Source organism: Acanthisitta chloris, unplaced genomic scaffold (genome assembly GCF_000695815.1).
Source record: "Acanthisitta chloris isolate BGI_N310 unplaced genomic scaffold, ASM69581v1 scaffold42176, whole genome shotgun sequence".
In the NCBI taxonomy this organism is placed as follows: domain Eukaryota; kingdom Metazoa; phylum Chordata; class Aves; order Passeriformes; family Acanthisittidae; genus Acanthisitta; species Acanthisitta chloris.
Window position 1 is genome coordinate 65975 of NW_008680586.1, and position 14596 is coordinate 80570.

The following is a 14596-nucleotide window of genomic DNA, read 5'->3' on the forward strand; positions in this document are numbered from 1 at the left end:
TGCAGAAGAGGAGCACAGTGATGCATCGCCTCCACCCCTCTTCCAACAAATTCTTCTGAGGCCAGTTCTCCCTCAGAGCTGTCCTGGTGAGCACACAGCAGAAAAAAAATACCCTACTGTTCGACCAGGTGATAGTTTGAAAACTCTGTTTTCTTATATTGTATTTTGAAATGGAGATCTTTTCCAGGCACATATTTGAAAATACTGATTGTTTTGTTACTGAAGTTGACCTACTCCTTGTAAAAGAGTTTCAGGGGTAGGAGTAACAGTGAAGGTTTGTGACTTAACTGCTGCACATGCATGTGTTTTCAGAGGGCTGACAAATAACACATGGCCTCAAAGCATAAGGATGAGTGGGAAGGAGGAGAAACAAGGCTGCATTTTTATCACTGTTGAAAGGAAGCAAAACTGCCTCTCAGCTGTCTTGCTCCAGCACTGCTTTGTGATTCCTACAGGTTTCAAGCCCTTACCTGAAAGGCAGTGTTTTGAAACACAAGCAAAGCCATTCTGCATTTTCAAACCCCTGTACAAATTTAGTCAATAATCATGAAAGCAAACCACTCCTGCATAGTATGAAACTAGTTGTACAAATTATATACAGAGGTGGGTGAATAGCAACTTCTTTGATTCACTGCCAAACCAAATAAAAACAAACAAAACCCTTGCTTTTTCTTCAGCAAATTTTTAAACATCTTTTTCTAATACTGAAAATGTTTGGTTGAATGGAACATTTTCGGCTCTTAGATTCAAACTAAATAGAGGATAGATGGCAAATAGTGGCTCACTTACGATGTGGAGGGTTCATGTTCAGATCCTGACCACCTGTCCAAGGGGACATGGGCCTGTAAGGACATGGTGTTGACTACATCATTACATGGGATTTTGTCTGTATAGAATACTTGCTATCATGAAGGTACCATTCTGTTCAGTGAAGAGCTCTCACTGGGGTATGAGGTGCCCAGACACTACTTCATTTCTCTCAGATTTATTTACACAGCTCTTAGCATCAGCAGCAGAAGAGGTGGCAGGAAGCAGCTCCCATGGGCACTATAGTCCAAGACCTGATCCTCTGGGGCTCTTCCACACCATATACAATATAAGAGGTTACTATCCAGACCACTACTATTCTGAGAGCTCTGAACTAGGGATTCAAACCAGCCTCAAGTAAGACAGGAAGCTGGATCTCCTCATTGAATGAATTATAGAAGAAAAATCACTGCCATCTCCTCTGGAGAATTATGAATAGAGGAATGAAATTTTACATTTCTCCAACCAAAATGACCAAATCATAACAGGTTCACTCTCTGGCCACCCAGCAACTGAAGCTGGATTTGGGAGGCATGCTTACTGTTTTATATAAGCAAGCCCATCATGCTGTGGTCCATACCATTCTTGCTGTTCCTCCTTCCCCTCCTCCCAGAGGACTGGCTGAGAAGCTGGCTTGCCTCCCTCCTATCCCCCTCAGCTAGATTAAAACAGATGGCTGAGGGACGTGAAATGAAGAGCAAACACAGACGAGTGACTAATTTTCCAAAAGGAGACAGAAAACCAAACCCTTAACTTCAACACTAGAAGCAGCAAGGAATGCATAATTATTCTCTGAACATCTTTCTTCCATGTAAGCAAATGCAGTGGTTGCCACAGATCTGATGACAATAAGCAGGGGAGGTATCCTCCAGGCAGGCTTGAAAAGCAGCATAGGACTACACTGCTCCAGCAGATGCAAGTGGAGATGGCAAAGGCATGAAGGAAAGCATCACAGACTAACCCCCATCTATGCAGCAACCCTGCTTCCCAGGCAGGTTTTGCTGAGCATTCCGCTCATGGTTACCCAGCTGAGTTTAAAGCAAACTCACATGGTACCTCTCGAGGAACTGCAGTGACACCTTTGAAATACGAAGGGCAGGGAGCTGCCCTCCTGTGACAGAGGCACAGGAATCCCTGTTCTTTGGGGTTGGAGAACATGGACCACTTGGTAATTCTTATGAAGTAATGAAGCAAGGACCAAAGCCTTCTGGAGGGAGATGTGTCAAAGGAGTCACAGCCAGCACACCAGTTTATACAGCCTCAGTAGGAAGCATGAAGGTGAGTTAATTACACTAGGGAGATGAGGACAGAGCTATTTCAGTGCTTCACTCTGAGCCTTTGCCAGAGAGTGCTGCCTTCATTCTGGTTCTGACAGAGTTGGTGTTTGGATCTCTTTGGTTAGCAATCAGTGGTAGAGAGCAAATTCACCTTCCCTGGCAGCTCAAGCAAGCCCTCAGACTTTGAATTTCAGCTGCTTCAGTGGAAGCACTACCTATCTCCTGTCGATTTTGCTCCAGAAGCAGTAATGTAACAAAGCAGACATATGAGGTGGTAACTTTCAGGGCTATGTCTGTCAGGGTCTTTCATTTTGGCCATTTGGGATTATTTCTGTTGGCTGAAAGAATTTAAAGAGACATCCAGAAAATTAAAGCAAGCATCATCTTTGTTGTGCCTGACACAAAACATACTGCAGCATATCATTTTGCCAACAGAAGGAGTTTAAGACTGTAACACAGCTAAGAAAAGCATCAAATCCAGGTTCACTACAACATTTGTGATTGCATTCAAGGTGCAGAAATGGACTTCTCTTTGCCATTCTGTAAGAAATCAAAGCACCTGTGTTCAGACCTGGAGGTACCTATTCTCCAGGACTCTCAGATTTGTTTTCATCATGTGTTATACTGATATTCAAGGCATGCTGCAAAGGCTATTTATTTGCCCATGCTTCTCCTGAGAGATGCTTGGGAAGCAGAATTCCACATTATCTTTAGCTGATGTTAGTTCAATTGATTTATCTGTGATTTTACACTTATTTGTGGTCTATGTTTCTAGAAATGGGCCTGTTGTGACCTTTTACAAGTGGAAATTCTAAGTTTATGACTCCAGTTTGTAGATATTCATACAATAAAACCTAAACAGCTTTTGAGATATTCCTTCAGTTACCAACACATTTCAGGTCCAGAATGTGCTCAATCCCATGGACTGAGACAGTACCATCCAAACAGGGAATCCAAAGCATTACTTCAGCATGCATATACAAATATTTGCTGGTAGATTAAGAACTGAAAATAACTCTACCTCCTGGATAAATTGCATATACAGAGAAAAAAAAGGGAAAAAAAAGGAGTTAAGTATGCAGAAATGCTGACTGGGTAAGGAAAGCTGTCAACCTTGAAATTTCTGCTTTGCACTTCAATCTGCTGATAGACATCTACTTTGCATTCCAGGAAAGGCAGGTTTGCTGCAGCAGCCTCAGCTGGCAAGTCACTTCTCTTACAAACCTTCCAGTTATCCCTGCCTTGTCCTAGGGACAAGGCACTGAAACTTTAGGAGCCTTAGCAAGAGTTATTTGGAGGAAAATATTTAAGAACAAGACACCAAGAGTCAAGTGCAAGTGTCCCTCTACTCTTCCTCATCAGTTGGCTCAAAAAGCCAAGAAGCTCAACAAAGTATATGTTCCCTATCAGATCCAAGGACAGGCTCATCCTTCTTAATCCAATTTGTTTAATCCAAAGGAATAATATTTCCCTGTACTTATATTTAATATGATAGATCATCACTAAGATAATTGTCATTAGTACATCACATGGTTAATATCTAAAGACACAGTCACATCAGGAAGGATTTTTACAAGCTCAGAGCTTGAGAAGAAATTTTAGCTCCCGATCAAGGCTGGTACTTACAACTACTTTATCCTTCTATGGCTATTTTAGCCTTACTAAGGATTTGGTTAGCCTATACAGAAAGAGGTGATAAAAACAGGATAGCTGAAAACTAGTCTTCCCTTTAATCAGGAAAATAAGTTTGTAGGATTAGTTTCCCCAGAACTGAGAAAGCTGGACCTTTCTAACTGTTCTACAGGTCATGGTGACCAGTAGAGCAAGGGAGCCTGTTAGCAAGTGAAATGCTTCACCATTTCAAAGCCAGCTGAAGCCTGTTTGAGTGAGGTAGATGAGCAGGATCTCTCTGTGCCTTGGGCACAACTCTATGTTTACTTAAAGCACAAAGGCTGTTACAGCTGTCTGTAGCAGTTTAAATAGCCTTAGTTCAATCAGTGGCTCATTTTGCTGTCTGAGTACTGGTACTGTTTTTTCATTAAGACACATCTTGCTAATGAAACCACATGAAAAAAAGGAAGCAAACACTACCTTCCACCACTCCCAGTACACTCAGAAAATGTGTATTCAAAAACAGTACTTAAACTCTATCAGCAAGTTTTCTCTCTGTCAATGCTTATAGAAATATTTTTTTAAAAGGCCAAAAAATCAAGAGCTATAAATTTCTAGTTCAGTCTAAATTCAGAACCCCAAACAGCAGGTTGATGATGCCCTTTCCAAAGACATTCCCAGCCATGTTTTCCAGATTTACTGAAAGGCAGAGTAGTACTCTTTTTCAAACCTGGAAGGACAGACTAATACTATTAAACAGGAACAATCTTATTACTATTTTGTAAATCTCAGGCACAAATGTGTGCTTATAGGCTTGATAACACATACACATGCTCAGACAAAACTGAGGAGCAACAGTAACATCCATTTTCATTGAGGTACCACTAGACAAATTCAATGCTTACTTTTGTGATAAGGCTGCACAGACATTTTCCCCTATTGAACAAGATCAATAGAATGATAGATATAAATAATGTGCATTTACAGACAAGGAAGTCCATGCATTCTGGTCACCTTAGTATGACATATCTGGAAAGGAAGGAAAAAAAGATCTGTAGAAGTGTCTCATTCCTCAAAAATAATAATGTTCATGTATCCAAGATAAGAGACATGCTATCTTAGGTGAACAGCAGCTTCCTTTGTCTACAGGGATTTTGCTCAGCAATCATAAATAATAATAAATAGTGAAGATAAAGCACAAGACATCACTTTCACCAATCCTAAATGCAAGGCAATATAATGCAATCAAAGTTTCAAGTCTTCCCAGAGTTTTCCAACAACAGCTGCATATTGAAAAGGTAATAATGAAAGACAACACTTCCAACTTCAGCAAAAGCAACTGCCATGGAATTTGAGTTATCAGCAATAACCTGATAGATTCAGCTTAGTCCTTCAAGAGGGGCACTAAGCTGCCAGTTCCACAAAAGTAGCCTTAAAAACATCTGGACTGTAATAATTATTTTGAAAATAGTTGCATGCTGAAAATAGTCACTGCTAAGCTCATTCAATAATTGTTGAAATACAAATTTCTCTTCAGTTCAGCATGGCTGCAATCTTGTTTTCACTCACCAAAGTAAATTCACTGCTCAGAGAAGAGAGGTCCAAGGTTTCCATGCTTCATTTTGAAGTGTTATGTCAGGTATGTGGCCATAAGGAGACACCACACCACAGGGCAGACAGACTGTGTCTGCTCCATGAGGAAATAGCTCAGTGGACTCACACAGGAATAATAGCAAAGTCCAAGCTGGAAGCACAGCGTGCAGCTATGCCAGGATGCCTACATCACCTGGGGATATGACCTGAGATTAGACCTTCCCTGCACTAAATGTATAAAAGAGATAATTCATGGTACTAAAGCAATGGAAATACACAAAGTAGGCTAACAGGCAAGTACTCTTGTAGCTATTTTACAGAGAATTAACAGAAGCACTGTAATGAATTTGCTCAAAAATTGACAAGAAAAGGCTAAGGTGGAGGGGCAGAAGCCAGCTCTCCTGCATCCTAATTCAGTGCACTGTTTCCAGGATGATACTTCATATTCCTAAAAGTGGTCCGGTTGCTTGCTGAGAACAGAGGCCAGTGATGGCAACTGGCTGAACTGAGTTCAACTTAGCAAGAGAAAATCCAGAATTAGTTCATCCTGGATGTGATTAAAAGAGAGAGAAACAGCAGTCCTTAAACACTGCTAGTGCTTCAACTCCAGGTATTTATAAATCAATCTTTTTAATTAATGTTCACCCGATAAAGTTTCACAGATTCCCACCACTTAGAAGAGAATCCCTATCTCACTTGAACAGGATAGCCACCAAATTTTGTGACTGGCTGTCTTAAGCAGCACAGCCCACTGAGTGGCTCTGTAACCTTGAATGGAACCACTTCCTTGAAAGGCAGATCTTGTCACTCTACTGCTGTCTTCCTGGGATGGAGTCACACTGTGGTCTACACAGCAGCCTGCAGGGACCACCCTGGACATCTGTTGCCAAGGGCTGTGAGAGCAACAACAGAGGGTCTTAACACTCCCTGTGGGAACAAGAGGTTATATTCCAGATGGGAACCATTAAAGAGCAGGCTATGTCCTGCAAACAGGAGACCCCAGCATAATTATCTATCTAATAGTAGTACACTAAAAACTCAATGTGAGGAGTCTTCAGTACTGCTGTATTGCCACACTGTCAGCCTGGATGAAAACTGAGCATACCAGCTGATAATCTGAAAACCACACAGGGAACCATAATCACTGCACATTGCAAGTAAGCACATTTCTGTCACTTTCTTCTCATAAAGAGCCTTTAAATCATGGCAGCACTAAGGAAACCTACTTATTTCTACACACTGGTTTTACAAAGCTACCCATACCATTTTCCTTACTCCACTGTCTCAAACTGAATAATCTTTCAAAAGCTGTTAATCAGCTTTCATTATCTCTAAATTGCTTTTCGCTTGCTTGCAATTAAGGACTAATATCCAAAGAGTTAAAAATTTATAAGGTAATTAACCATAATGAGTAACTCTTTTTAAACTACCATCAACTGCTGGATATCAACAGATGTCTTAGTTTTTCCCAATAAACCTTTCTTCCCATTTACTTATACAAGCTCATAAATGAAGATTTATTTAGCAGAGGTTGAACATTCACCAGACACTATATGTGCCTATTCCTTCTCTAGAAAGCAACTAGCCATAGATAAGAGTATCTGCAAACTAGCAATTACTGTGGATTCAGAAGATTTTAAGGTGACACTAACCCAACAAAATATCTATGTTTATGCATGTGAAGTATATTTCAAGTTCAGAGGAAGAAACACAGACAGAAAGAGAGCACACAGATGTTGCAATTAGCTAATGGCAGGAGATAATTCTTCTCAGCATTTGTAAATATCACCACATGAAATATATTTCCTTTCCTTGTACTTTCATTCAATTAAATGATGGCCAAGCAGTGCTAAAAACTTCTTTGAGTAGGTCAACAACATATTAAGCATTACCCAAGTTAAAATATCAAACTGAATTAGTGAACTGGGTCCAAGGTTATAAACAGTATATGTGTTTGGTTTTTTCAGCCACTCCAGCATGATACAAAAATTTAGTTCTGTTAATGAGAGCCATTATTCCTGAGAAAAATTGTTCATTTTTTTTCATGTATGTCCCTACATGTGGCATTCAATGTAACACAAGTTCAACTCACTCACTGCACTCCAAAATCTGTCAGAGAAAGCCCCATTTAGGAGTTTGTCAGGTAGGTCTTACACAAGAAATTGCAGGTCAAAACTCACAAGAGAATGAAATCTGATCCCCTTTACACTAGGACTTGTAACTCACAGTAAAAGCAGGAAGCTCCTAATTCAGCTGCAGTTCTTAGAGTGCTCAAAAACTCTTCTTGGTAAGAAAGTAAGGTGTACATCCCCAGAACAGAATTTATTTCATCAGTATTTCTCTGCTTTTTCCTTCCTGCAGAGTTAGGTTGTTTCCATAGAGAGAGTCATTAGCAGAACTACTAGCATCCAAGTTTTCTGCAATTTTCTTCAGCAGCAACCACAGAATAGCAAACTTGAGGAAAAGTAAAGATGTTCTCAAGACTCTCGGTATAATGTTTCAGTTAGACAATCAGTCAACCATTTGAAGCTTTAAAATACATTTAGCTGTTTCATTTTAGAGCTGTGTAAGAGGAAGCTCTAAAATGACACTTCAAACGTGATTTTTTTCTTCTCCTGTTTGTACGGAGGTGTTTCACATTTCTGTTTTCTTTTGAAAACTATGTCCCAGTTTAGAAAGCATGCACATACTGATGGGGGAAAAATGTATAGAGTGAAAATAAGCATTATGCCTGTTTCCTATGAATTTAAGTTTTCAACAGTCATTACATTGCTTACTGGAGTAGACAGTGTGAGCTTAAAAGCACTATTAGTGTTTAGTTTAGGATGAAATTGGTCCATGTTTAACCAGTTTCAAGACTCCTCTACAAAACTTTCAGAGTAAGGATTTTTAGCAGGATGGCTGGCTCTGCACCCCAGAGGCCATGCCAATGCTGGTGGCCTGCTCAAGGATCCAGGCTGGTTCCACCATGAAGCAGTGTGCAGCAGCCTGCGGGGCAGTGCCCTCTCAGGTTCTACAGCATACTCCTCTCCCCCACCATGCAAGCATGACCTTCCCAACAGTGCAACCAAGGAGAAGGAGGAGGCCCCTAATCTGGAGGCAGAGCATCCCACATAGTGCTAGCCAGGAAACCCTATTTGGAGCCAGAACTATTTCTAATGATAAGCCTGAAGTTTATGTAAGCTTGTGGCCCACAGTCTTTTAAATCAAGACTTCTTGGAGACTAAGGATGCACTTTCTGAATGTTTTTACTTTTCCAACAGGTAACTTCTACAGGTAAAGATCACCTTTAGAAGGGAACATGGATTTAATAAACTCAACTGAACAAAACAGCACATCAGAGCCACCATTCAAATGGGTGACATCCAAGATTCTCATTTCCATTACCCTGTCTGTGCTTGCTCTAATGACAACGGCCATCAATTCCCTCGTGATGACTGCAATAATTGTGACCAGAAAGCTGCATCACCCCGCCAACTATCTAATCTGCTCTCTTGCAGTGACTGATTTCCTTGTGGCAGTCCTGGTGATGCCCTTCAGCATTGTCTACATTGTAAAGGAGACCTGGATCATGGGGCAAGTGGTGTGTGATATTTGGCTGAGCGTGGACATTACGTGCTGCACATGTTCCATCTTGCATCTCTCTGCCATCGCTTTGGACCGGTACAGAGCAATCACGGATGCTGTGGAATATGCACGGAAAAGGACACCTAAACATGCTGGCATCATGATTGCAGTGGTATGGATCATATCTATTTTTATCTCCATGCCACCTTTGTTTTGGCGGCACCAGACGGCCAGCAGCGAGGACGAATGCATCATCAAACATGATCACATTGTTTTCACCATTTACTCTACATTTGGCGCCTTCTATATCCCACTGACCTTGATTCTGATTCTTTATTACAAGATATACAAGGCAGCAAAGACATTTCACAGGAGAAGCGTCAGCCGGATCGTAAGGGAGGAAGGGGTAAATGGACAAGTCCTTTTGGACGCAGGTGAAAGAAGCACCAAATCAGCCTCAATGCCCAGCACAACGGAGAAGACATCAGATCCCCTGGTGAACTCTGATAAAATCAATATCACCCTACGAAGCCCCAGGTCTGAATCTAAGCATGAGAAGTCCTGGAAAAAACAGAGAATCTCTAGCACAAGAGAGAGGAAAGCAGCAACTACGTTGGGTCTGATCTTGGGGGCATTTGTGATCTGCTGGCTCCCTTTTTTTGTAAAAGAAGTAGTTGTTAATACCTGTGAAAGATGTCACATCTCAGAAGACATGTCTAATTTCCTAGCATGGCTGGGATATATAAATTCCCTTATTAACCCTTTAATCTACACAATCTTTAATGAAGATTTCAAGAAAGCCTTCCAGAAGCTTGTGCGGTGTAGGCAATAACTTTTAAGAGCTTCTGTTCATATAAGCAGAACATACTCATTGTTTTTTAACCTGTATAAATTTATATAACTGAGATGACATTTGTTGTATTTAAGGAAAAGCACCAGGACTCTACATTTACATTATGACTCTTCTTTGTATAAGTAGTACTGGGAGCATAAATTGCCCAAGTTTTAAAGAAATGGATCATCTGCGATCAAGAAGTAGCATATTGTGGCTCTGATACAGTTGGGAATTGCACAGCTGCCTAGCTTGAAGCATAAGGTATTACCTTAAATATGGAGGAAATATACACTTGAAGTAGACAAAGAAACAAAATTTTTTTAAAGTAACCCTCAGTCATCAATGACATTTTAAGCAAAACATCACACAGGTTTTAAACCCTATTCATATAAGACAGAAAATACACCATGGAATTGATTTTATCATTTTGGCATAGGCCTGCAGCATAGAACCAAGTTGTTCCCAGAGAAGGGTAGTAGCTTTAAATATATCTAGCATCATCCTATGTTGATTAGCTGAGTGCGGCTGTAGCCCTGCCTTCTCCCACAGATGAAGGACTTCCCTGTGTTACACTCTCGCAGCATCCCAGCAGCAGGCAAAGTGCTTTCATGGGTTACCAGTTTCATAGCAAGCCAGTGTTGTGAGCCCTCTGCCACTGCACACCTACAACAGATGTGGGCACAGCCCCAGGGGAAACAGGCAAACATCTGGGGCACTTGAGTGAGCGGGGTACACATAGCTGGTGCACTGAGACACCATTTCTGTAGGGACTGTGGAGGAAAAGCTCATAAAGAACAGCTGGTCCTCCTTATGGAGATATTAGAAGGAAAAAAAGCACGAGACTCTCCTTTCTTCATGTCCTCAACCCTACCTCACACTCCTGGCCAGGCACAGAACCTGTGACTTGCAGCACCAAACCCAGCCACACAGTTTGTGCCAGGGCCCCCAGAGCGTTGCTGATGGAGGGTGGCTTGGTGAGGTTTGGTTGAGGGCACCCAATGAAGAACTGAGGCTAACAGCTCCAGCTCAGCATGTTCAGCCCTCCACTCTCGGAAACCTGATGTCCCCCAAGTCTTTTCTCAACTGCCTCAAGCACTAGGGCTTTGCACTCCCTTTCCAAGCATGTGCTGGCAGAGTGGGTCTCTGGAAAAGGCTGTGATGCAGCTTCTGAAGTAAGGGCAGAGGGAGTGACCTCAGTATGCAATGCACACCTGGGCAGGGGATCCTGTGGGTTGCTCACTGGCAGGCACCTCTAAACCCCTCCTTCCCCCAGAGTCCATATGCCCAGTACCAGCAGAGCTTAAAGGGTCTATAGGCACTCCAGCCAGCCCTGGAAAGCTTGTTCAGTCATCTCAATGAACAAATCCCTTCTAAGGCCTCAAATATGGTACCTTGGCCAACCCTAATTGACATGCTCTAGATACCAAGCCACAGCGCTAATGAGTGCAAGAACAGCCCTTGCCTCAAAACCAGCAGCTCAAGTTTGCTGGCAGCTAAGGGTACAGAGCAGTGGCAATTTACCCCTGCATGCAGATGAGTCACTAGGAGCCACAACAGAGCCCAGACTCAGGCTATGTCACTAAGAGCCCAGCTTTGAATTCATTGCCAGACATTCAGTGCTACCTTGCAGGACTAGGCATTTAAGACTCCTTACAGGAACCACAAACCCTGCTGTCAGCAGCAGCAATCTCCTGCAAAGGTGCTCTGATCTGGCACTTGGGCCAGCAGCTTAGGGACACCACAAAGAAACTGAGACATGAAACCACTATGCTCACCCTTAGTTCGGGAAAGGTGTCACAGGTCTTTACAGTTGTTCTTCCAAGAGACTTTCAGTGGTTTGCATTTGACTGGAAAACTTGAAAAAAGCCATCACTTGTTTCTCTCTCTCCCTCCCCTGTATCACAAACTCTGGAGTTAAATAATTTTTATATTTTGCCCACTGGCTACCAGCTGACACAACAACTGTCAGAAGAGTTTCTTGCAAGATGACGATGTTTGAAACTTGAGATACTGAACTAATTTGTTTCTGTCACTTGCAACTTATTGTAATCTGCTTTCACATCAAGTGAGATGCTATTCAGTACTAGAAACAATACATTTGCTTTACCATTGATTTTAATGCAGCCAGGAATCTAATGGAAAGCTCACTTGTCATGCCATGTAGCTCTAACAGAGTAGTAGCACAGCTAAATTTTGAAGATGCTAGGATGTGACAGAATGGAATTGGCTCATGCTCAGTGCAGGCTAGTGCTCTTTACTATCATTGCAGTCAGAGCACAGCCTCTGTAGCCTCCATGACCTCAGCAGTGGCTGCATTATGCTGAAAGATAAAACTGCTTTAAGCATCAGCTGTGCTCTGCTTTCTCCAGAAAGAGCCATGGAATTCAGCTTTCTAAAATGATTAGCAGATTAGCAGGAGGCAGCAAAGAAAAGCCCACTAAAACATATAGTATTGAAGACCTCTGTTTCCCATATTTCCAGAGTACTGAGTCGAAACATTGGGGGCACTTATTCCTCCCCACCTGCTTCTCCCTTTATGACTGCTGGAGTATAGAGAATATTGTTTATCCTCTTACACGTAAGGTGTTTGACAATATCTTGTGAAATCAAATTGGACTCAAAAATAGGGGTTGCTTTTTAGGAGAAAAGGTACTTAAAATACTCATTTAAATAATAATTGATAAAGCTCAAAGAATGGAACCATATGTAGATAAACAGAAAATAGCTGTCATTTATGCACTGTTAACAGTATTATACTCTGAATCTAATTAAGCTGCTGAACATTCCTCCAGATGCAGGGTGGTTTCTTTTGTATTGTTTTCATCTGCTCACCCTTCAATACCCCAGTGGTGGAAGAGGCAACTACAAGAACCCTAAGCAAACAAGTAGCAGGTATCCTATTAAAAGCACTTGCAGCTTGTAGACCATCATTTCTTGGTGTCTGACTGCAGCACTTGTTCTCCAACAGAATCCACTGTACCAAACACTTTCTCACACACCACACAGTATCATTTCATCTCTGGCATTTACCTATGCATGTGATGTCTTAAGAAAACACAAGTTCCTCTTTCAAAATGCTTGAAGGTTAAGATTTCTGCAGGATGCTGCTTTCCCTCCCCATGAAGTACACAGGCATTCACCGGAGCTTAGCACCAGATTCATGGAGCAAGAGGGAGCAATATTTTATGCCCTGGAGCTAATATTTTTTTGCAAATAGCTCTGTGCCCTGTGAGAGTTCAGTCTCAGCAAATATAAAAAAAATATGTCTGGTTTCCTGTCTCTATCAGAAGACTCTGTGTGTGTATTTCAGGGAAAGGGCTGACATCTCCTCCAGAGTTTGCAGAAAGCTTCCTGGATCAATATCCCTGCTGCAGCTTCCTTCCCCATTGCTTTTTTGCTGCCCACCCATCCGCCCATCAGATTAGATTTCTTCCAACAGCCAGAGAACTGGATTTGGAGCAGCTGACCTGCTCCCACTACAGCTTTCACAGAGAATGATTCCTGAAGCAGCTGTGAATACGATATCCAGTTCAGGTGGATGGTTTTTGCTAACAACAAGCAGTTAGATACACCTCGTTTCCTGTACTCATTTCTTTGCCTTTCCTCCCTACCAGACACTTTATTGGTGTCCTTTCCTCCCGAGGATGGCATATCCCTACAAAGAGCTTGGGCATACAAATATACATTTGTTTTGCTGATGCACTCACACTTGCTAACGCATGACTGTACCACCCAGAAACACCCACCTCATCCAAATGTGCTTTTGGCAGTCACTGTCTTCAGCTGGTGCCTCATTGTTCATGGTGCTAGGGAGGTACATGGAAATAGCTATGTGCCAAATTATTTTCTCCAGCAGTTACAAACTCAGCACATTATTTCCAGGCAAGTACACATTACTACTCGGCCTTTGCATTCAGATTCCCTTGCAGAAGAGAAAGAGAAAATCACTGCTGCAGCTGCTGCAAGAAAGGACTTTTTTGAACTCTACACACCAAAGAGCAAATGCTGCAGGAAAGCAAAAGGAAACCCTTGCACCAGCCCTGCAAAGATTAAGCATAAACCTAACAGTTGTCTCATCCAGAAACAGGAGTTACAACAGTACATGAGTAGCTGTTCTCAGTCAGAGAGCTCATGGGTCAGCAGTCCTCTACTGCTCACAGCAGGCACTCACAACTCACCAACACCCAAAAGCAAGCAGCAAATGGCATCTGCTGGTGGCTCTTGCACTCCTCCAAAAAATGCTACTGCACTACAGGGATAGTACTACCAATGGCAGAACTGATAAAAATTACCAGCAAGATGTTGTTATCTCCTCCCATGCAAAATCCTGAAATGAATTAAACTATTTTTAAGATTTTTTTTCATTTGTCTTCTGGGGAACCTGGGTCAAATTTCTTATTTTTCTCCTCAGCCAGGAAGGCTAAACTGCCAAAAGAAACATAAACATTTCTTTCTTCTATTGTTTCTAGCCGTCATTTAGTATCTCAGGAAATTAAGGCTTTGGTGATACCAATATTGGCTAAGAAGAAAGATTACAGAGAGCAGAACAAACATAAGTCAGAAGCATTGGCATGAACGGCCAAGGTTGCCAACTGAATTCAAAACAGCCTTTCTGGTGTCAAATTCCTCACTCATAATGGACATCAATGACTGAATGCAGCCTTATATCCTCAGGAATGAGTTTCATAAATTACTTCGCATTCAAGTGAGTTACTTCTTAAGCAAAAAAAATTTAGGCAAGGAAAAAGTACTGGGTTGCATTAATCAAACTACATTAGTACAATTATGTATTTAAAATTGTGGTTGGGGCAGCAAAAAGTCAAAGATGCTGCTTATTGAATGCTATTAGTTTTTATTCACTAGTAGCTCAAATCTATTGTATCCACTCTTATTTATAATATAATAC

General features: G+C 41.7%; 1 protein-coding gene across 1 annotated transcript; it reads left to right on the forward strand.

Moving 5' to 3' along the window:
* The first annotated feature begins 8589 nt into the window (after nucleotides 1-8589).
* HTR1F (5-hydroxytryptamine (serotonin) receptor 1F, G protein-coupled) lies at nucleotides 8590-9687 on the forward strand. The gene has a single exon (XM_009077739.1). The coding sequence runs from the start codon at nucleotides 8590-8592 to the stop codon at nucleotides 9685-9687; it is 1098 nt and encodes a 365-aa protein (XP_009075987.1).
* Nucleotides 9688-14596: the final 4909 nt, after the last annotated feature.

What these genes read in the sequence shown, in the direction of transcription:
- HTR1F (XM_009077739.1), top strand. Translation starts at nt 8,590, where the DNA reads ATGGATTTAATAAACTCAACTGAACAAAACAGCACATCAGAGCCACCA.